The following is a 22,761-nucleotide window of genomic DNA, read 5'->3' on the forward strand; positions in this document are numbered from 1 at the left end:
GCTTCTGCAGTGGTGAAGCCGATTTTTAGTTTTTTTTATTGATTGATTGATTTGATTGTTTTGTTTATGTTGCTACGCGTGGTTTTTTAAACATTCAAACGGAAGATATTTTATAATTTAATTTGTGTATAATAAAAACATGCTGTACTTAATAGGCTTAGGTTTAGGAGATGTGAAAGATATCACTGTCAAAGGCCTAGAAGTGCTTAAAAAATCAAAAACTGTATATTTAGAAGCTTATACTTCTATATTAACTGTTGGCAAAGAAGCATTAGTGCGATATTTAAATCTACTTTTATTAAAACAATTATAGAAATGACTCATTGATATAGGCCCTAGGACTGGTTAGGCGGGGATATTTCGATAATATGGAATCCGACAGGGTCATCTCATTTTTGGCGTAAACAATTTTATATTATTAACCCTGCTGATTTATAGTTACTCTATGTGAATAGATGTTTCCGTTCTCTTTGTTTAGATTTGCAATGAAAAATACCTCTGGCGCAGGCGCTGAAGCCAAAAATTGGGGCCAATGACGAAAGATCGCCAGATTCCCAATCATCGAAATCTTCCCGCTTAGGCTAGCCCTATTAAATCAATTACCTTTAAGTGATAAATGAAAAATTCAATGCATTGAGCAAATGTGCAGTTGTCATTAACCTGTTTTACATTTGATTATTTTAAAATTTGGTCGCTAACCCAAGAGTAGAAACAGCGTGATTTTGCAAATTCCGCAGCCTATTTTGAAGTTGGAGGTGAAAAAAAATCCTAAAATTAAAGTTAAAAAAAGAAAAACTTAAATTTTGACGGTTCAAGATTTGTTATAAATGCATTATTTTGGGGAGGGGACTTTTATCATTTGTTCAACAAACTTGTATTCTCTCAATAAGGAGTAAAATTTTTAATTTGTTCAAATTTTTTTAAAAAAAGTACTGTCAGCCCTGCTTAATCAGGTAATGTATAAATGAACACCCCGCTTATACGAATAAAATGTCCCGGAACTGAATATTTCCCCATAGAAGAAATGTTAAACATCCCCACTTAATCAAATAATTTCCCCAGATAATCAAATAATATTTATCAGCTTTCGCAAAACTTTTTCATATTTTTTTAAAAATAAATTAGAAATAAGTAAGAACAATTGTTGACGTAAAAATATAAAACAATATTTTTCGCCTTCAACGGGCTTAAAAAAACTTATATTTTTCATCAAAATATTTCCTCCATTCTACCTCATTTCTTATGCTGTTGCCATTACAAAAACCAATAAACAGCATAGTCAATAATTAAATTCAATAGCACAAAGAAATGTACACATTTCAGACGATAATTAATTGAAAAACATCAAATGTGAAACACGGCAGACGAGAAGGGAGAAAAGGACATGGAAAAGTATTCTCAAAAGACCTTGGAGCAAGCAATCCACTTATAACAGATTCCAATTTATTCATTTTGGAAAAGTTATCTTAACTATTTCCCTTTACCCCACATTTTCAAAACTTAAAAATTTCAATATTTTCTTACCCCAAAGAGCTACAAATATCATCTAAATTTGAGTTTTGAAAGCTTAAATTGAGAAATATTGCCTAGAAAAAATTCCTGAACGTTCATCTTATCTCCTACTGTTATTAAGGATGGTTTACACTTGCGTTTTTAAGACTGTAATTTCAAAAACTTTCTGAAGGAATTCTTCGAACCACCTCTACTGGATGTATCGCTTATCATCTGAAAATCATCTAACGATGCATTTTAGGAGCTGCAGTTTCAAAATTTTGTCGGGGAGTGCCCCCCGATCCCCCTATATCAGGGTTGGGTTTTGGGGCATAGATTTTTATTCAACAGATTTCCTTTAATTTCTTAGCACATGCAAGGCCGTGCGTGTATTTCTAGTTTAATATAAAATTAATAAATTAATAAGAATTTATTTTCAATAATTATCATAATTTTAATATGAAAATTTTATTAGGGAGCAACATAGAAAAATTTAAAAATTATTTAGCTTGAATGAATTCTTTATTACATGGGTTATTAATTATTTTGAATCTATTACCTTTTATAGGAAGAATTTTATGAACGGGAAGTAATTCTTGCTGATCGAGAAATGGTTGAACAGGATTCAAGTAAGAAAGAAGTACTTTTATTTTCCTTTTCAAAAAAAAAATTAAAATTTGTTGTCAAGTAGCATTTTAGCCAAATACATGGCCAATTAATTGGCTGCTTGGCCAAGTATTGATTTACAGAGTACGGAATGTCGATTATTTTTTTTTAAAAGAATTATCGACTTGAAAAATTTTATACTCATTCAAATAGCAGTATGGAACAAAAGCTTATGATCATTTTTCAAATGAAATTCAATTTAAAATTCAAGACTATTCTTTAAAAGGTTTAGATCAAAAGTTTTGCATTAGTTAAATTATTTTTGAAATGTATGAAAAGAATGACGAATAAAAAGAGTAAAAAGGCTTGAGATTAATTTGAAACTTTCATAACTCGTCTGACATTTGTTTCAAATAAAAATTCATTTGATTATGTAAAAGCTTAATATTTTCAAATTATAACATAATTTGAGCTTTAAAAACAAGAAGAAAAAGAAATAGTCAAGAAATATGTTAGCCTAGCAAAATAAAAATCTACCCAAGTTCCTATCACTTAGTAAATTGATAGAAGACCAAGTACAAGCTGCATATTGAGGGTTCCATATGGCATTAAATGCTGTAGCATATAAATGTAAGTATTGTAATGCAAAATTTTTTCTTACCAGAATGTAAGAATGAATAAACTAAACTCAGTGGTGGAACAGCCTGCAGTGGACGAGATCTACTTACTGTTCCCATCTCAGCTTAAAAGATTGAGAGTTCTGGGGTGCGAGGCAGATGTTCAGGTTAACTGGTCAACCAAATACGGAAATCCCTGGCTTTAGTTCTCAAACACGCTTGGTATTTGTTTTATTGACCCATAGAAAGGATGAAAGGCTGAGTCAACCCTGTCCAACCCAAGAACCGACTCTGGGTCTGTAGCGCAGAATCGCTTCCATTGAGCCAGTGAGCTTCCAAGAATGATTTTTTTTTTAATTAAACCTTCAATTTCATTTTCAAAGATATTTTAAACACCTCTATAAGTGTATTTATTCAGTGCATTGAAAATCAAAAAATGCATCAAAAATTTAGTCAAGCGCATTTTTGTGCTTTATAGTATAAAAAAAATTAGCGTCATGGAAAATGGAAGAAAAAACTAATTTGGATTTTTTAAAATGTTTGATTGAATGTTTTTTATTAATTATTATTTTTTTTTAATTAAAAATGTCAAATTTTCTAATGGTTAAAAAACAAAAAAAGTACACGGCTTTTCTTTCTCTTTCATCATATTTTTAGGAAGTTTGTATTTTATGGTCTTTATTGTTTTTGGACATTGCGACTAATAAGGTGAAGTTGAAGAAAATCAGCAAGTCAGCCTTGGCCTGCAAACGGCTGTGGTGCTTTCAAAGAAGACATTACACTCCTCTAAAAATTGTCTAGGTGAATTTTCACGAAAAAAATTAATGTCTCTGGACATCCAATTTTTTTTTCATCTATAGATAGATATGAGGAAAAGGGATCTCCAGAAAAGGATTGCATCCTATACAATATATTATTTAAAGTTACTATGCATGAACATTACGTTCAACATAGATGCATTAAAAATGTTGCATATATATTGACTTTTGGGCAAAGCCATTTTAAGAGATGTATCAATTGCAGTCCAAAAAAACCCAAAATGATCCCAAATATGTTATATCCTTGTTTCACTGCATGATGTTTATGTAGAATATGGACACCAGAAACTGTGCTTAAATATTTTTTGGATCAATAACAAATGTATCTTATAATATATGTCTATTACTGGGCAAAAAAATAAAAAATGTATTGAAATATTATTTCTGGAAATCATTAAAATTTAACTCCATTATCTAAAAGTAGAATTAATACGTTCTTCATAAAGTTCATGCAGGTTATTAAGGATATGATATATTTGGGGTCCTGTAAGCTGTTTTGTACAACAATTTATACGCTTATTAAAATGAAATTGACTTTTTGTAAACGCTATTGGAATTTTAAAAATGTGCAAAAGACCAAACAAAACTAGTAAGTAGCTAAATTAGGTGGCCCTTATTTTCCTGTGCCCAAGTTTGGCTTATGCATTTCAAAACCTAGGACCAGACTAGCTGGGCTCAGAGCCTGTTGCTTGTCGTCACATTTATATTTGTATTAGTATAAAATAACATTTAATGCATGGTTTCAATAGATTTTTAAAAATGTCTCTTTTAGGAAGGATTCAGATTTAACTGAAACTTAAAATTACTTCGTTTTGAAGATAAATTAGGATTTTCTTATTTGATAAAAATAAGCATAATTTGAAAAAAATGTTCCAGAATGACTTGTCTAGAAGAAAAGTACCAGAATTTCATACTAGCACATCCTAGTGCCGGGCTGTCCAACTGCAAAAAGCCCATGGGCCAGAATTCCGGTCACCGATCACCTGGTGGGCCGCAGTTTGAAAAAGTTGAACAATAACCTCTTACCTCTTATACAATAACAATTAATAGTTGAATTATTAATTATAAAACAATGAAACAGAAAAATTATAAAACAATTTGCTTAAATTTTAATGGGAAAACTGAGGCTGATCTGCCTTCTTTACAAAGGCAGGACTGTCAACATCGATGTTTGTCATAGTAGCAGAAGAAAGTCTATCAATGAACTGTCGGAGAGAGAGCTTCTGTGACGATTCTTGATAAAGTTCATCACCGAAAAAGCACTTTCGCCTAAATGTGTGCTCCCAAACATGGAAGTGACGAGAGCAAATTCTCAATTTCTTTTTCAAAATCAACAAAGGCCATAGAGTCAGTGAGGGGGCTCTTTGTTTTTAACCAATTCCTGGCAGGTTTTGATCATGGGTCACGGTATTTTTGATATTTATGTCGAGTCCGTAACGTGACCTTTTTTGCCATAGCTTTTTAATTTACTATTTGATTAGCATGTTATTTTATTTTGAGCTTTCCTACCAACACACCAACTCAAATTGAAATAATTTGCAAATCAAGCCGTAAATTTAAAATTATGATCATGTTACGGACTCTACATAAATATCAGAAATACCGTGAAATGACCCTCATCTGAAATGTTTCTCTCATCCCTCCCTGTCCCCCCCCCCCCAATACGAGGCAAAACTATTTCTAGGAATTCGTTTGAACACCAGCGTGTAGGGTAGGACTGCTTGACCTTGATTTGTAGATGTCCTGTACCTTTTTCTCCCAATACAATGAAGTGAGTAAAAGAGAGATCAAGAGGAAATTTTGGGGACCCCGGCTTGACCAAGAATGGTAGTCTCGGATGCTTCTTGATACCGATAAATGTCAAAAAAAGAAATATGCTGAATAAGAAGTTGGCGGGCCACCAGTTGGACAGCCCTGTCCTAGTGCATTCTAGAACCGTGATAAATTGCATTTTACAGTATACTGCATACTATGAAGATGCTGCTACTGTTTTTTATTTGTTTGTTCGTTTATGGAATAGGAAATTCATATGTGTTAAAGATCTTCAATCTACACTTCCAACTAAAGGACTATTTATGTAGTAATGATTTATGGAAAATCATAAATTTTTATTTTGTTTATGTTGATTACAAAACAACTTTTTTTTCCTAGATTCTATTCTTGAAGATGCTGTTGAAAATGATGTTGCATTTTTAGTTGTTGGCGATCCTTTTGGGTAAGTTCAGTCACACCTTCACTTTTGGCTTTATTTCTTGTACTTTTGTTTTCTTTTCTGTATCTCTCTCTCTCTCTCTTTCTGTATCTTTTCTTTTCTTGTATGTTTATACACAGGGGGCATTCATATTTAAGGTAAAATGGTGCATTTTTTATTAGTTTCGTATTAAAAAAATTTTTGCAATGGACATTTTATATAAAAAATCTTGATTTCATTGACATGTTACAAATAAGAAGTTAAAAGTGGCATAGAAAATAAATGGGCATATTTTTTACAATATCAAATTCTCAAGTTCGTGAATGTTGAGTCCGAGCTAAAAAGAAAATTTTATTGTTAACCTTTTGCTAAGACTCAAAAATAAAACAAGAGGGAAAAATACTCTGTTGTTGAAAAATTCATGAATTATGAAATGAAATATCTCTGCACCTCTTAGTTTCAAACAAAAGGCATAGTTTCTGCTGAACTTGAATCCCAATATGATTTGCAGTGGTTTCAATCAAAAGCTACTGGGGTGAACTGGTTTTGGGCTGATTTGTTTGATTGTAGCTCTTGTGGTTATTTTTGAAAATGCCAGCTGCAGATTTTGGCTCTAATTCTATTTTCAGTTTGTTCAATGTTTCAAGGCTCGTAGCTCGCTGTTAAAATTCGACTATCTTGATGAAAAATGTCTCATTTAATAGAATTTTCTCTGCTATTTCCAAATATGTACTTATTTTGTGTGTTGGTTTTTTTGACATTTCAGGAATCTTTTCTTATCATCCCCTTTGGTTTGGCAGATTAAGTCAAATTCACCCTGTATATTTATATATATATATATATATATATATATATAAATATACAGGGCATATATATATATATATATATATATATATATATATATATATATATATATTTGTGTGTGTGTATATGTGCATGTAACTAGTGATACTTTCAAGTAACCTTTTGAGATAGGTGCATTATTGTGGGATTTTAATTTTGAAATAATAATTAAACATATTGTTTGTGCAACCTCAATTTAAAAAAAAAAAAAAAAGAATCTTTTTTTTTTTTTTTTTTTTTCAAACTAGAGCTACTACTCATACAGACATTGTTTTGAGAGCTCTTCAAAAAGGAATACCTTATAAAGTCATTCACAATGCATCCATTTTAAATGCCATTGGATGTTGTGGTCTTCAGGTAAGTTATTTTTCTTTGTATTTTGAACAAATATGTTTTTCAATCCTTGCACTAAAGACTAAAATAATAATTATAATTATGTTATTTTGAATCACTGTTAGGAATATCAGTTTGAGATAGTTTTGCTTTTCTACACAAAATGATTCATGTTTTTGTAATGTTTTCAAACTTTTGTATGTCAAATATGATAGTACTCCTGAAATCTAACATAAATATGAAAAGTTATCCATTAATGTGATTTGGATCAAACTAGACCAATCTCTATTTGCTGTATTCTTCTTTTCCTGATAAACATATGATTCAAAAATGTACAATCTATATTCTCATTCTGTATAAGAGGCTGTCCACAAATGGTGTCACACTTTGAAGGGGAGCGGAGTTCATGATATTGTGACAAGAGGGAGGGAGGAGGTAACACAAGAAGTGAGACACCAGGCATTTTTTTTTAGAATGCATTTATGGAAAATAGCATAAAAAGGGACAAAGTGCAGGGAGAGAGTATGATGAAGTGTGACACTTTGGTGGTAATGCAGAGGTAGTGACAAGGAGGTGTAGGGCAAGGCCATATCCAGAATTTTTTTTCGGGAGGGGCCGGGATTTGCACATTGCCCTAACACCACACACATATATATATTTTTATATAGACACATATACACGCATAAAAATATTTACCCTAGAAGATGTTTTTATCTCAATTTTTAATTCTACTTTTTATTATTATTTCTTTTTTTTCTTTTTTCTTTTTTCAGTTTTTTTCCCCCACCTTGTAGTGGAAACGACAACAGGAGAGTGGCATTCTAAGTGGGATGTAGAACATCCATAATTTCAGGATGTCCGGGGGGGGGGGAATTTTTGAAAAATAGATACAAAAATTTGTATTTTGAGGCCTTATATGGGGTAATTGAGACTACGAAAATAAAAAGAATTTTTTTTTTTTTGTTTCAATCAGAAGTAGTGCAGAAAATGAAATAGAGTAGAGTAAATGTTATAATGCATTAGGCATAAGATAAAAACATGCAATAACTAAAAGAACTTCGAAAATACTGAATTCGATATTAAATAAATGGCAAGACGTGGAACATATCAGTTAGAAAAATGTATCTTGAAAAGTATGCCACACAAACGCGAGAATCATGATTTTTGCCTTTTTTATGCTAGATGTATCAAGATCAAGGAGCTGAATTTAGCACATCTTAGTAACCAGATACTAGCCTAATCGGAAACTAGGGACCCAGCCCTTGGGGTGCCCCTGGCTCAAAATCGGTGCAGTTTAAGTTTTATAAGAGTTTTAGGGGAGGAGGGCAAGTCTACCAAACTGACAAGGGGGAGGGGGACTTTCTTGGCCCTGGACGGCCTTGAATTGAATTGGGAAAGAGAGCAGGAAGTCCTAATAAAGGTCTAAATTTCAAGTATGCTTTGCAGCTAATGAGAACTAGAATTGTGTTTTCTGTATTTCTTCAAATTTTCACTCGTTTAATGGTTACAAAAGTAAGAATAAAAAAACTTGGTTGTTTTCTTTTTCTGACATTAGAAAGTTTTTAAAAAAAACTTTCCTCTGTTTTACAGTACAAAACATTTTGGGTTTTAGGAAGGGGGGGGGGAGCGTCGCCCCCCCCATACAGCCCTGATGTAGGGGGGTTAAAAATGTCGGAAAAAAGTGTGACATTGTTTATATGAATAGCCTCTAATATCAAACACATGCAAACTTCAATGCTATGAAAACAATGTCTTCTTTGATGTTGCTCGTGTTGAAACACATGCTTTGCCTCTCTCTCTGAATTAGTTGACGTCCTTCAGGAAATAACTTCCACCTGTATGTAAAACAAAGCTTAATTCTCATTCATTCTATCTTTCCCATAGCTATTGCTGTCTTATAAATTGTATATATATATCGCCGTGGACATTAAAGAGCTGTAACTGAAAATTTTATTTATTTATTTTTCTTTTTTATTACTATACAAGCTTGCTTATTCGGTTTCCTCTGGGGGGAAAAAGAGCGGAATAAACATCCTATTTCAGCCTTTCCCTATTGTTAGTATTGAACCCAAAACGCGTTTCTTCAAATATCTCGAAAACTCATTTCCCCAGATACTGTCATTTACTTGCCCATGGCAGTATATCTTTCATTTTGTCAAAACATATTTAAAAAAGCTAAATTTAATTTTTTTTTGATAGACGAAAAGTACTGCAATTTTACTGAAGTTTTTCTTTTTAAAAAATGAATTATAAATAAATTAGTAAATTAATTTCAAATGTCCATAAAGTTTTAAAATTTTTGTGAAAGGCATTATTGTGTTCTTCTATATTATTTGCGGCTGATGACAAAATAGGTAGTTTTTGAGACTCAGTTTCTGACATTCATGTTTATCTTGAGCTTGCAGCGAATATATACATCATCCAATAAGCAGCACAGCCAGAAGTTACCTTCTGGGTGGAGTTTTGGTCATAACCACCCTTACATGTATGAAAACTTCTATATTAGAATTGGCAATAAATGTGTTAAGACCAAGGATTCTGGATGAGGGGGTGTACACCCAAAACCTTCCCCTTGCTCCACTACTGCATCCAACCTTTGATGCTAATTTTGCATAGCATATTGTTCACTGAACAATAGCAGTTTCTTAAATGAAGTGTTTCGGCATTAGGGTGACTTAAATTCCCTTAGTTAAGGCTGTGTATGTATGTAAGTCTACTCATGGATGTATATACATTGATTTTTTTTAAAAACAGTTGCACTTTTTAGCTTTATAGATTTGGTGAAACTGTTTCAATTGTATTTTGGACTTCAGACTGGAAACCTGAAAGTTTTTATGACAAAATAGAAACAAACAGAAGAAAAGGCCTACATACATTGTGCTTACTAGGTATTTCTTCAATATTTTATACCTTAATTATTAAAAACAGTCAATGAAATTTTTTTCCATATATTTAGAGTTTCTCTTTTTCTTCTTTTGAATTGAGAATCATGGTAGAATTGTTAGAATAATGAACAAAAGTGTGAATTTCTTAAATGGTGAATTTTTTGTAGTAGCAGCATCATCTTAGTTTTAATGTCATACTTAACAGTGTCGGCAGGCTGAATGTTCAGTATTCGGCCAAATCACTAGGGAGCATGCCAAGTAAAATCATGACAAGAAGTTTACATGTAAAGTTTTTAATTGCCAACCAAGGGCAAAAGTTTTTTTTTTTTTTTTTGAGCAATCACGGTTGCTTATTGCTTTTATTTGACTGTTTTTAGCATTCCTATGATTTTATTTTCCCACCAGCACCATCTGCAGCACCACCGTTGGCCGTCCGCCTCAGGATGCTGCTCCTCTAGCAAAAACTGTCTCCAGGTTGCATCAATATCCTACACTTACACGCATGCATACACGCACGTACACACACACAAACACATACACACAACACATACGTACATACACCTACACACACATGCATACATACAGACACGTACACATACATACAGATACCTACACATACACACACAACTACCCACACACTCATACCTGCACACAGACACAAACACACATGCCTACACACAGGGGCGGCAAATAGGGAGGGCAAGAGGGGGCGGTCGCACCCCCGAATTTTTGAGCAGAATGATAAAAAATGGTTAAATTCAATTTTTGTAAATCGCACATCAATGTTCATTTTAAAACAATCTCTCTCGTTCTCAATAATATTTGATGAAACTCGACACATTTCCTGGCACATGCAAGTGTTTTCCGTTACTTAAAAGATAATTTAGGAATTCATGAAGCATTTTCTGGCCTTTTCAGTACAGAAAAAAACTGACGAAGGACGACGGTGAGCTTTAACTAAAGAAGTAATTTTTCTATATAGGCTAACTACTTCATTTTGTATGTGCAGTGTAACGATCTGGCCAGGATCTATAAATTTTAGGCCCGCTGCAACAAAATCCGTAGGGCTTCTCCCAGAGGCCAGCAGTGTATTTGCAACATTAATAAGCCTGAGTGCCTGTCCCCCCCCCCTTTTTTTTCAATTTCTTGGGCCGTTGGACCCTTTAAGGACGAGCCCCCCTCCCCCCGTCACTGAGGGATTTACAGGAACGCAGATCCGGGCCTGAAACTGGAACGATGCTTTCTACAGTATCAGAGGCCCGTGCAATCAAGTGGTATGCATGATTTTCTAAAGAAAATTGCATGGTACTTTGCATTGATTGTTACGCTTATATGGTCTTCCATAGTTTCAATAGTTAAAACTATAAAGCATTTCTCAATAATTTCAAAGCAGTGATTTGACGCCTGGCAGAATTATTGCAAAACGATTCTTTAAATGATGAGAAAGCTAGTACCATTTAGCATGAATGGCTTCGTTTAATTTGTTTATATTGTGGAAAGTTTTTGAACAGTATTTTACTCTATCAAGACATCTTCAATCCGTTACCTTTATTTTTAGACAGTTTTTAAAGTTGCCTGGGTGATTTTAAAGAGCAAGATCTGAAAAGTGTATTTTCGTGCATAACTTTGTTACCTCAATTATTTTTTAACTATACCAACCAGTTCAGTTAGTCAAGAAAGATCATTTTTACGTCTCAGGAGGTTCGAGAATTATTTTCGAGGCAAAATGGGTCTTTTTTTTAAATTTTTTAAATTTAAATCTTTAGCCGTACTGGCAAAAGAGCAAGGCCCTGGGCATTGATGGAGTAGTGCATGATTTCCTGTTCTTCTGAATTCCGAAAAGCATGCAATAAAAATTCACTAAAATGTTAAAAACTGTAGTATCAAGGTGTTTAATATAAAATGAGTTAAAATTTTGTCATAAATTTTAATTCATTTTAGAATAAGTTATCAAGTTTTCAAACATTATTTTTTGTTAATATTAGTCCCGTTTTATGACTACCTCTTGTTAGCCAGTGTGTGTTTTGTACCATACTGAGATAAAGAATAAATACCTTTGTGCTGAAAATCTGCGGACTCGGATACATCGGACAGACCCGCCGTTCTTTGAAATTTCGGTTAAAAGAACATCAAAGCTATGTGAGAAAACAACAGCTGAATAAATCCAGTATTGCTCAACACTGTTGGGAATCGAATCACTCTTTTGATTTTAACTCTTATCAAATTATCCAAAAATGCCCCAATTCGTTGGATCTTGATTTTTGGGAATCTTTTCACATCCTGAGGAACCGTTCTAATTTAGTTAACGATCTTACTGCAATTCCCTATTTTTCCTCTGTGTGGACTCCTTTGTTAAAATTGGTTTAGATTTTCTATTATTTTTATGTAAACGTCGTACATTTCTTACTTTTATTTTTTCATTTTTTGCTTTCTTATTTCGTTTTGTGATTAACTAATTCCAATATGTTTATCCTTCACTCTGTTTTTTCTGCATTTCTCCATTTGATACATTGCTTCCATACATAGTTTTTCCCGCTGGTAAATTTATTGCTAATTTATTCAGAGTGGTTTCATTTTTGGACTTTTTGCATTGTTTATGGGTTTTCTTTTAAAATTTATTACTTAACGGTTTTTTCCTGATGGAATTATATAATAAATTTTGTCTCCATGTGTCATTTTATCTTTTTTGTTTTGTTTAATTTCTATTTTTTGATATTTATACTACCTCCTGTTCCACCGTGTTGCTTTTCTCGGATGACTTTTCATCCAAAAGCTCACACTTCTTTGCATTGAAAAAGGTGTTCCTTGTAACACCGAAACACGTGTCTGCAATCATTTGCAAGTTTTGTGCTTAATAACGTTGGATTACTGACATTTTAACATACTGAGATAACTTATATTTAGGAAATTCGACCCCCCAAATGAAATGCTGAAATGCCGCCCCTGCCTACACACACATACACATACACCCTACACACAAACACACATACCCCCCCACACACAAACACACATACCCCCCCCCCCACACGCATAAACACATGCCTACATACACACACACACACTCGTGATTACAAAAAATATAATTTGAATTCAAGAGGTCAAAATTCAAATTATTATTTATTTATTTATTTATTTATTTATTTTTGCCAGCACTGTATTTTTTGAGCAAAACCAAATTTTATACATTGAGGTCCAAAACTAATTCACTCCGTACTGAACCAAAGTATCCCTAGTTCTAGTGTCTTCAATACTGTCATTCCTTTGAAAACAGAAAGTGTAAAGCTGATGCTGTGACAAAATATCACAGCAGCAACTCACATTGAGTTGCTTCAAAGTTTTTCTATATCCTCAAGGAAGACCTTTTTTTTTTTTTTGAACTGCTTACTACCAAAAAGTATCGTACAAAAAATATGGTGGCCTACCAGATCTTAAACTATTTGAAAGTTTTGTTAAATTGTTTATCTATTGAATATTTGCATAATATGTATAACCTTAAGTACAGTGTATGCAGAATCGATACTTTATTTATTTTTTTAGTTTCCTGTAGGTTTTTTGAACTTACTTTTTAAATATTAGATAAAGTGTATTAGAATGTTCAACAATAAAACTTTAATGATTTTGTTTTTAAAGACAAATTTTAAGTTTTACATTATTTGCTGTGAGCACAGTAGCACGACGCTGCAACCTGCATTGCAGATTCTTGAGAAATTCTGCAAACCATTTCTTTGAAGAAAAAAAATTAAAAGTTTCAGTTAACGAATATTTGCACTTCATTCTCTGTGATATAATCTACCGGTCACATGCACTTTTATTAGCCTCTTAACTTTAAGCATTTTTTGGTGCTGATTTCTCTTACAGACTTTTTTTTTTTAATTTTTAATCTGTGTCGCAGAATGCTGAAAAAAATCTGCTATTGGGGCATCGAGTAAATTTTCCCTTTTAGAATTGTTTCATCTGTGCTTTGCATTACACATAAAAGTTGTGCTTTAAAATTTTTTTTTTTAAGAATAGAGTGTATGATGTCAGATAGTTTTAATGACTTACTTATTTATGAAATGAAATAAATAAATAAATGATTTTATTTGTTGTTGCCTTCAACTTCTGAAACTCTACAATACTGATTTTTAGATCTGAAAATTAAAGAACAGTCAGTTGAGAATTTGATAAAGTAAGTAGCATTGAACTATTACTGTGATTAATCAGGGGTGTCTCTCTCCCCCCCCCCCCCCACCCTATTTACCATAAAATCCCCTCCCAGAATAAGATCCTGTCCAAAAAGGGAATAATATTCCTCAACCCCCCCCCCCCCCTATTTCAATTTTATGATGTCCCCTGGCTTACTGTTTGATTAATATTATTATTTTATCAGTTGCATAGTTACTCTTGCTATTGTATCCTTTTAAGTTTATTTATATACCATGCCAGTTTTTGGAATGCTTTTTTTCTTCTGATGTAGCTTTTATTTCGTAAGTGGAGATATATTTGAGTTAGTTCTGTCATTTAAAGTAGTTCTATATGTGGCCCACAACTTTAATTTAGGCATAGGCACACACTTTTGGGGTTCAAGGGCGCCCATATGCAAAATTGTAAGGGGGGGGAGCTCAGATATTTTCCCCATGGTTTAGTTGGGTATTTTCCGCATGAAAACCGATTTCAGGACAGATTAGTCATAAAAATTTGAAATTTTTAAAAACTTTTTCATCAATGACTTAAGAGGGAACGTTTTTATATTTTTAAAAAGGAAAAAGTACTTAAAGCAAGGAAGTTCTAATTTCTGGGGGGGGGGGGGGCTGGAGCCTCCACTTGCCTCCCTATATGGGCACCCTTGTTGGAGTTTATATGATAGTTTTCTGATTTCAGTTTTTTACAGTATAACCCCAATTTAATGATTATCAAGGGACTAGAGAAAGGACAAGGGAAAGGATAAATCAAGGACATCGTTAAATTGAGGAGCCTAGACATTCAATGTAGTCAAATCTGGACCAGTGAAATGTGTCATTAAATTGAGGAAATTGTTAAATCGGGTATTGTTAAATCGAAGTTATATTGCCTAATCTATGAAATTTAATATTAACTATAGATTATGATTAAGGTGAAAAAACAACGTAAATAAAGCACAAATATTCGAGAAAAATGCAGCATATAGCTGCATTTTTCTCGAATATTTGTGCACAAAATGCTTGAGCCACATCTTTTGCTACATCTTTTGTGCAGCATATAGGTTGTGTTGGTGAGCTTTTTGCACTGATGAAGAGGCTCCATTGTAGCCTTGAAATAACTATATGCTGCATTTTTCTCGAATATTTGTGCTTTATTTACGTTGTTTTTTCACCTTAATCATATTGTAGCACAAAGCTTATATGATAATTTTTCATTTAACTATAGATTATTATTATGTTTTTTTTTTTTAACTTTTGCATTCTTTTTGTGACTTGTAAACTTTGAAATAGTTACAATGTAATGCAATAATTAAGTAAGTCGCATCAAATCATGTTAAGTAGTGGCTTTATTTTGTTACATATACAACTAGTGGTACCCCGCACGGCTTTGTCCATAATAGAAAAATTAAAAGATCTTTTGGTTCGCCTGTATATTTACAAATAATGTATGGTGAATTTTTTTGTACCTATGTTACGGTTCCACGTAATGATAATTTTGTATCTCGCCAATTGGCTTGTGCCCATGTTACGTTTCCACGTTATGATAATTTCGTAATTTACTCCTGCATCTTATGATAATTTTGTTCTTAAAATTGGAATAAGAAAAGAACCACATCGAATTTTCAAAAAATCGCTTCGAGGTGCACACCCCCATATTACAAACTAACCTTGTGCCAAATTTCATGAAAATCGGCCGAACGGTCTAGGCGCTATGCACGTCACAGAGATCCTGACAGACAGACAGAAAGACTTTCAGCTTTATTATTAGTAAAGATGAATAGTACATACAACAAAGAACCCTAATTCTTTGAATCATCATAGTGTAAATTTTCCTTTTCAGTTGTGAACTTGAGGTATTTTATCTAGAACATAATAAATGTAAGTAGTTTTAAACAAAGGTCTGCAATTTCAAAAATGCAAAATTTGCATAATAGTTTATGTTTTTCAATTTACGGATGGAATTGTTTGAAACAAAATGCTTGAGCCACATCTTTTGCTACATCTTTTGTGCAGCATAATACACCTTGATTGATAGTTTTTTTTTTTTTTCTTTTACAACATATTGTATGTTACAAATTGTTATTCAACTTAATCTGAACTTAAATTAAAAATCAGCATATGCCTTCTACAATTGACATACAGTAGACCTTCATTTTACACGGGGGTTACGTTCCACGAAAATGTAGCACAAATCAAAACCGCATGAATCAAGACTTAATAATAGTGTTAAAATAGAAGAATGGGAAACAGAAAAAAAAACCCTACTGAATTCTAGTGATAGATTGATACATGTTATATTTAATGTACACTTTTGAAACAGATGCACAACGTGCATAAAGAAAGTATGAATTAAATTAGTGTTTTAAAAACAACTGTCTGTGGTAGCTTTTTGGCAGTTGTGGATTTTTTTTTTTTTTTTTTTGTGATTTTTTGTAAGACCTTAACGCATCCATGATCACTTGCATCCCTTCCATGATAGGAACTTTCTTCTCTAACAAATCTTAAAGAACATTTGCCACTGTCAAGGAATGGCTCAAAATGTTCAGTGTGAAGGGTTTTGTTTGCATGTCGTCATCAATGTTGGTATCCTTGTTGGTTTTGTTCTCCTTTGTTTGTCTTTTTTTTCCTCTAAAAGCTTTTCTTCCAGTGAGCTCTGTATTGTGTCAGTTTAATAACTTTACTTCTGGAAGCAGCTCTGACTCCAATTGACAAAAATATCTCCAATGGCTCATGCTTGCTTATTAGCACACCAAAATGCAGTTTGTTACAAGTTATCTGCAATCTCAGAAGTTTTAAGATGAGTCTATTTGAATGAGGGAGAAAAGCAAAATTTTGATGTGCATGTTCTGCTCATTTGCATGAGACTTTGCTTAATTCAGAGGCTAACACGCATCTGCAAAAACTGGAATCCCTAAAAACTAATAGATGCATCCATTTCTGCCCGTAAACCGGATGTTTCCCTTTTTATACAATCCCTGGTCTGACAGCAATATACAGCACTTATAAATATGCTTAACAAGAAAAGTGCTTCATTTCTATTTGATTAATAAAAATATCTTTTTCTTTAAAAATAATTTTTCTTTTCACCTTAAAAATAAATACAGTAATTGATTAAAATTGATCCATTTTACATAAAATCCAACTACCCAAATTTCAATCATAAGTTTGTGCTTGAAATTTCCAAATTTTCAATTTCCCGGGGGGAGGGGAATTCCCCCTGAAATTTCAGTTTTTTTTTCTGCCTACCATTCTATATCTATGTTACAAATTTCTGAATTAAAAATTTATGCATGCAATCATTTCAAACCAAACATCTGCATTACATAAATACTTATTTATGTTTCAAACCAGCATTCTAAAAGTAATAAATAATGTATTAACTTATTCTATGAACATTTGTTTTTTTACAGGGGTAAAAAAATTTTTGAACCTCCTCGTTTTATGACAGCATCCTGTGCTGCTCAGCAATTATTGGAAATTATAGCTAAGAAACAATCTGAAGGTACAGATTTAGGTATAGTATTTTATACTATTTTTATATTTATTCCAGGTCATGTCTAACAGGCAAGCCCTTGCGATTGAACTTTCACACATTAAATCTGCCACTCATCGTCTCTTGGCTGCTATTGAAGCCATTTTCAAATGAATATTTTCTCATTTTTTCATTTTCATTGTAACTTTGTTTTTGTAGGTTTTTTATGTAATTTTATCGCTGTCTTCTTCAATTGAAAACATATTTTAAACTAACCAATAAGCCAAACTTAATTATTGCTACCCATAATATGAATATTCAAGTAAATTTACAACAAGATTTAATTTTTTTAATTAAATTAAAAAGTGTTTAATTTTGAAAAGTAGCTTTAAGGTAGATTATGGGGCACTTGTGAACACACACACACACACAATATAGGAGCTCATGTGAACCGTTTCCATATCCTCTCTGTTGAAAAAAGGTGTAAAGATTTATAATTATTTTATAACAACCAGTTTATAAATTTATTGATAATTTAATTACATTGGGTCATTCCATGTCACGTGATCCAAAGTTTTTTCATCACATTTTTGGATTTCTTTGAAATTTGGCTCATCGATTGTAAGGTAATTAAAAGTGCAAATTTTTAGATTTCTATCTCTATTATTTTTTTTATTTATGAGACTTTTTTTGGAAAACCCCTCTTTTTTTTCATGGATGCTTGAACATAAAATGGACGATAACTCAGCATCAAATATAGATAGAAAGATTTGGTAAAAAGCATTTTAAAGTACATTAGTTGCTATTTAATATGATATGCAGTATGACTAATTTTGTAGAAATTTTCATTTTTAAAATTAAATTTGCGTAAATTTAAATTTGGGATTTTTTAAAAACATATTCCCAAAAAATGTTGTGTATTTTATCATTATTTGTTCAAAATTTCAACTTGGGATCTCAATGAGATCATATTTTTATGAATTTTTGAATAAAATTTCACTTAAGAAATAATGATATTTTCCAGATTCTATTTATTTAAATATGGGGCTCTCTTACTGGGGTGATGATCTAGTGAGTAGTAAGTAAACATGACCACGCTTGATATGAGCTGAGATGAACTTGTAAATTGGTAAGGCCCCCCCGCCCCACTACTTGTTATCTTTTTTTTTTTCAAAACTGTTTTCAAAATTAAAAAAAAAAACAAAGAAAAAAAATGCTGGTATGTAAGAGTAATAATTAAAAACAAATGCTGCCAAACATCAGAAGTGACTGGGGCTCATAAATGGGGGGGGGGGGGGATCACAAACACTAAAAGTTGGGAAAACTTTAACAGACAAAAAAAACCAGGGGTATACTCTAGATATGCCATATGCTCTCAAACATTTTTTATGCATATCATGTATATGATGCATACACATATTGTGTATAATGGATTGCTGGGAGTATACCCTCAGAAAAATTGATGGGAACATCACTGAATAGAACCCCACTCATTTGCAGCATTTTTTTTTTTTTTTTTTTTTCAGAAAGTGGGATGCTGGAATGAAGCTTAACGACATGGAAGGTTATGCTGAAAAGAGCTAAGTTTGTTTGATCTATAACTGCTTTTAATATATGTATAGATAGATTTCGTTGCATTGCTCTCCTTCACAACAGAAATTAAAAAGAAAAGAAGCAATAAAGAAAAGTAAAGACAGCAGTTCTCCGGATGTTGTAAAAAGTTATGTGTGGACAGACATATGATCTGATACTTTTTTTATTTGTAGTTTTGCGTGAAAAGAATGGAAAAACATTAAATCAACATGGGGGAAACACTATTATGCTATGATCTTGGGGCAAACTATTTCTTTCCTCCTTCCAAAATTTTGGATTGGTGCTGGGGTAGGGAATGAAATGAATCATAACTTTCCTTATCAGATATTGAATTACTCAAGTACACACATACCAGTTCATTTCAAGCATAGTCATGTTTACTTACTACTCATTTGACCATCTCTAGTAAGAGAATCCCATACTTAACTATATAGAATCTGAAAAATATCATTATTTCTTAAGTCAAATTTTATTCAAAAATTCATAAAAATATGATCCCATTGAGATCCCAACTTGAAATTTCGCACAAATGAAGATAAAGTACACAATTTTTTTTTTGGGAATTAAAAAAAATCATTATATGTTTTTTTAGAAATTTAAATTTTAAATTTATATTTAAATTTTTAAAAATGAAATTTTTTTTACAAAATTAGTCATGTTGCATATCGTATTAAACAGCAACTAATGTAGAGAAAATATTGTGTTTCCAAGATTTGATAAAAAGCTGTTAAAATGCTTTTTATCAAATCTTTCTATTTATATTTGGTGCTGAGTTATCCTCCATTTTATGTTCAAGCATCCATTAATAAAAAAGAGAGCTTTTCCAAAAGTCTCGTGAATGAAAAAATAAAAGAGATAAAAATCTAAAAATTTAAAATTTTGATTATCTTGAAGAGGGTATAATCGATGAGCCAAATTTCAAAGAAATCCAAAAATGTGAGTGAAAAAATTTCTCAAATTTTGGATCGTTTGACATGGAATGACCCCAATGTTATTAAATGTTTATTTATTTTATTATTTTTTAAATTATTTTGTGACTAAATAGTTGGCCAACAGTTTAGTGTTGTATAATATTTTCAAGGGAAAAAGGCAAAATATTTTCCTTTAACTAAAAACTGAAGTTTAAAATAATTTTTAATTCATCATTATATTCTGTTGTATGAAACACATGTAAACAATTCAAGACATTTTTTTTTTTTAATCTGAAAAAAATCCAGGCACAAAGAAAAGACAAATCAATCATTGGATACTTTTGCTCTGAAAAATTTATACTATTTTTTGAAAAATTAAGAAATTAAAAACAAAAAGGTTTACATGTGCCCTCCTTTCCCCTATACTTTTGTTGACAAATTTTTAATTGTACAAGCAGTACCCGCACAATGATGTCCGTGCTAAGAATTTAAAGGAAGTCTGTTGAATAAGAAAAAATTCATGCCCTCCATCCCCCGTTTTACATACGTTAAACGTTGTCACAAGAAAGTTAAGCTACGCCGGAGTCTTCTTTTTGCGCATGCGCGAGATGGCTACCAGTCATAGCAGACCAAAGTCAGTGTTAAGTGTTAAGTTCCGCCAGATAAACATCTTTTAAAAGTTTCTAAGCATCATTTAAAACTCAAGCTGAGCTGTAATTTGAAGGAAACATGTTTATCTTTCTGTCTTTCATCGTTTGAGTTATTATTTAGAGAGGTTTTACCAAAAACGGTTAGGATAATTGCATTTCTTGTCAATGAATCGCATATGGTTACATTACGCCATAGTTTCCTTTTTGCAATGTTTCTAAGCGTAATAATTCATTGCTTGAATTGAAGATTATATGTATATTTTTTTAGCTCCGTAAGAATTCTCTGTGGTTTGAGAGTCGATTTGATTTCTTAATCCATTAGTTTCTGATTCCAAGCTAGAATTCGCTTGTCAGGTCTTCTGCGCATGTGAAGTGCTCGAGATGGGGTCTGAAGAATTGATGGAAATTTTTAACGATGTGTTCAAAAATTCATTTAAAATTTTCTAGTCCAAAAATTTAGAATTTGGTATTCAATGTGCAGACCCCTGGGGTGCATTTGATTTTTGTTCCTCACTGCAGAAATTTATTTCATCCATGTAACGAAAATGACATCATAGCAGAAACACAAATCAAAGTTAGCCTTGAAAAGTGGCTCAGTTAGAATCACAATTAGAATTGCTTACATCTCCAGTTCTAATTAAGTGAGAGAAATGGAACAAACACCTTCTTGTTCAGAAAAAACCCTTTCCAACGATATATAATGTTAGGAGTTGGGAGGATTTTTTCAAATACCAATGTGGTGAAACATATTAATTTTTAGCTTAATTAATTAATTAGAAAAAACTAATTCGAAATCTGAAATTCGGGCTTTGAGGTGCAGACCCCCCGGGGTACGTTCGAATTTTGTGCCAAGTTTCAGAGCTGTAGGTGCTATGGGGCTTTTGGCCATCAGGTACAAAGAAACACTGTCACCTTTATATATATATATATATAGACTACCAATTATTGAAATTCGTTTTTAGCCTTCATTGAAACTCCTTCTCATTTGTCTCCCCCTTGGAACCTAAGGGTGAAAGGGCTGTAACATTTTTAATTGTATGTAGTTCAACAAAGTATGTTGCAATTCAAAATATCAACTTTTGATGTACAATACAAATGTTGCTTAACTTTTAAGTTAAGTACCTTTTTTTCCCTTGTACTTTTGTGCCTAAATAAACAAATTTTATTGTTTTGTCTTTTACTTTTAGCATATACAGAAAACACAGTTTGTGTTGGCTTGGCAAGAATAGGATCAGATAGCGAAACAATTATTGCTGCTCCATTGAAAAGAATAGCTACATATGATCTAGGGAAACCTCTGCAGTCATTAATAATATGCGGAGATCTACATCCTGTAGAATTGGACATGCTAAGCTATTTTGCTGAAGATAAATCATGGTTTAATGAAATGAGACATTCTCTAAATCCTGATGTATAGTCATTTTACTGTGTCATGTATATTGATTTTAAGTAATAAAATTTTATGCTGTTATACAGTAAAACCTGTAAAGTTGACCACCTGTCTATGTTGACCGGTTTTGTCAGGAACGGAATTAGTCCTATCGTATATAATGAAGGAAAACCTGTGTAACTTGACCACCTCTCTATTTTGACCACCTGTCTATCTTGACCACTAATGTGCAGCAAATTTTTTCTTGGAGCACAGTAAAAAATCCTTTGTAAGTTGACCACTTGATTGTTGATCCTTTGTAAGTTTTTTTTTTTTTTTTTTTCTAAACTTAAGCAAATTATTTTATTTTATTATTTTTTGTATAGCTTTCTAAGAATATTTTTAATGCTTTGATGCCAGACCAGCATTTTACCAACTAAATAAAACAGCAGCATAAAGCTTATCTAAACCTCCTTGTGAGTTAAACTACATGAGAGAATTTTATTCTGCATACTCTTTTATTCTGCAAACTTGTTTTTCTGTTGTTGTTCTATTTGAGTAGCCTTCTCTGTTCAATAAAGCCAGGTGTCAGTTGAAAAGTACAAAGTCCTTTCTTCCAGCTGCAATGTTCTGTGGCAACACTGTAATTGTGCTAAAGGGAAAAGTTTACTTGTAGTATTTCTGGTGCAAGAAATTAAGAAAGAGGACATTTTCATTTTCAGCTGCCTTTTGGAACTTACTAGGAGAGTCCAGCTTGTTGCTCTGTGTTATAGTTTTGCAGAAAATGTCTTCAAAAAGAAAGTTAGTTGAACTGGAAATTAA

The 22,761-nt window shown here is 32.3% G+C and overlaps 1 protein-coding gene across 2 annotated transcripts; it reads left to right on the forward strand.

Annotated features, from left to right (window-relative positions):
• The first annotated feature begins 80 nt into the window (after positions 1-80).
• On the forward strand, positions 81-22,049 carry LOC129220312 (diphthine methyl ester synthase-like). 2 transcript variants are annotated; one of them, XM_054854709.1, is made up of 8 exons: positions 81-274; positions 2,060-2,120; positions 5,684-5,747; positions 6,815-6,923; positions 9,667-9,787; positions 13,913-13,952; positions 17,355-17,458; positions 21,758-22,049. In XM_054854709.1, exons 1-8 carry the CDS (start codon positions 140-142, stop codon positions 21,985-21,987), a joined length of 864 nt encoding a protein of 287 aa, XP_054710684.1. In that variant the 5' UTR covers positions 81-139; the 3' UTR covers positions 21,988-22,049. The 2 variants fall into 2 exon arrangements, with proteins under 2 accessions (XP_054710684.1, XP_054710685.1); XM_054854710.1 differs by having other exon boundaries at positions 17,355-17,446.
• The last annotated feature ends 712 nt before the right edge of the window (positions 22,050-22,761 follow it).

The sequence above is a fragment of the Uloborus diversus genome, chromosome 4 (assembly GCF_026930045.1).
Source record: "Uloborus diversus isolate 005 chromosome 4, Udiv.v.3.1, whole genome shotgun sequence".
In the NCBI taxonomy this organism is placed as follows: Eukaryota; Metazoa; Arthropoda; class Arachnida; order Araneae; family Uloboridae; genus Uloborus; species Uloborus diversus.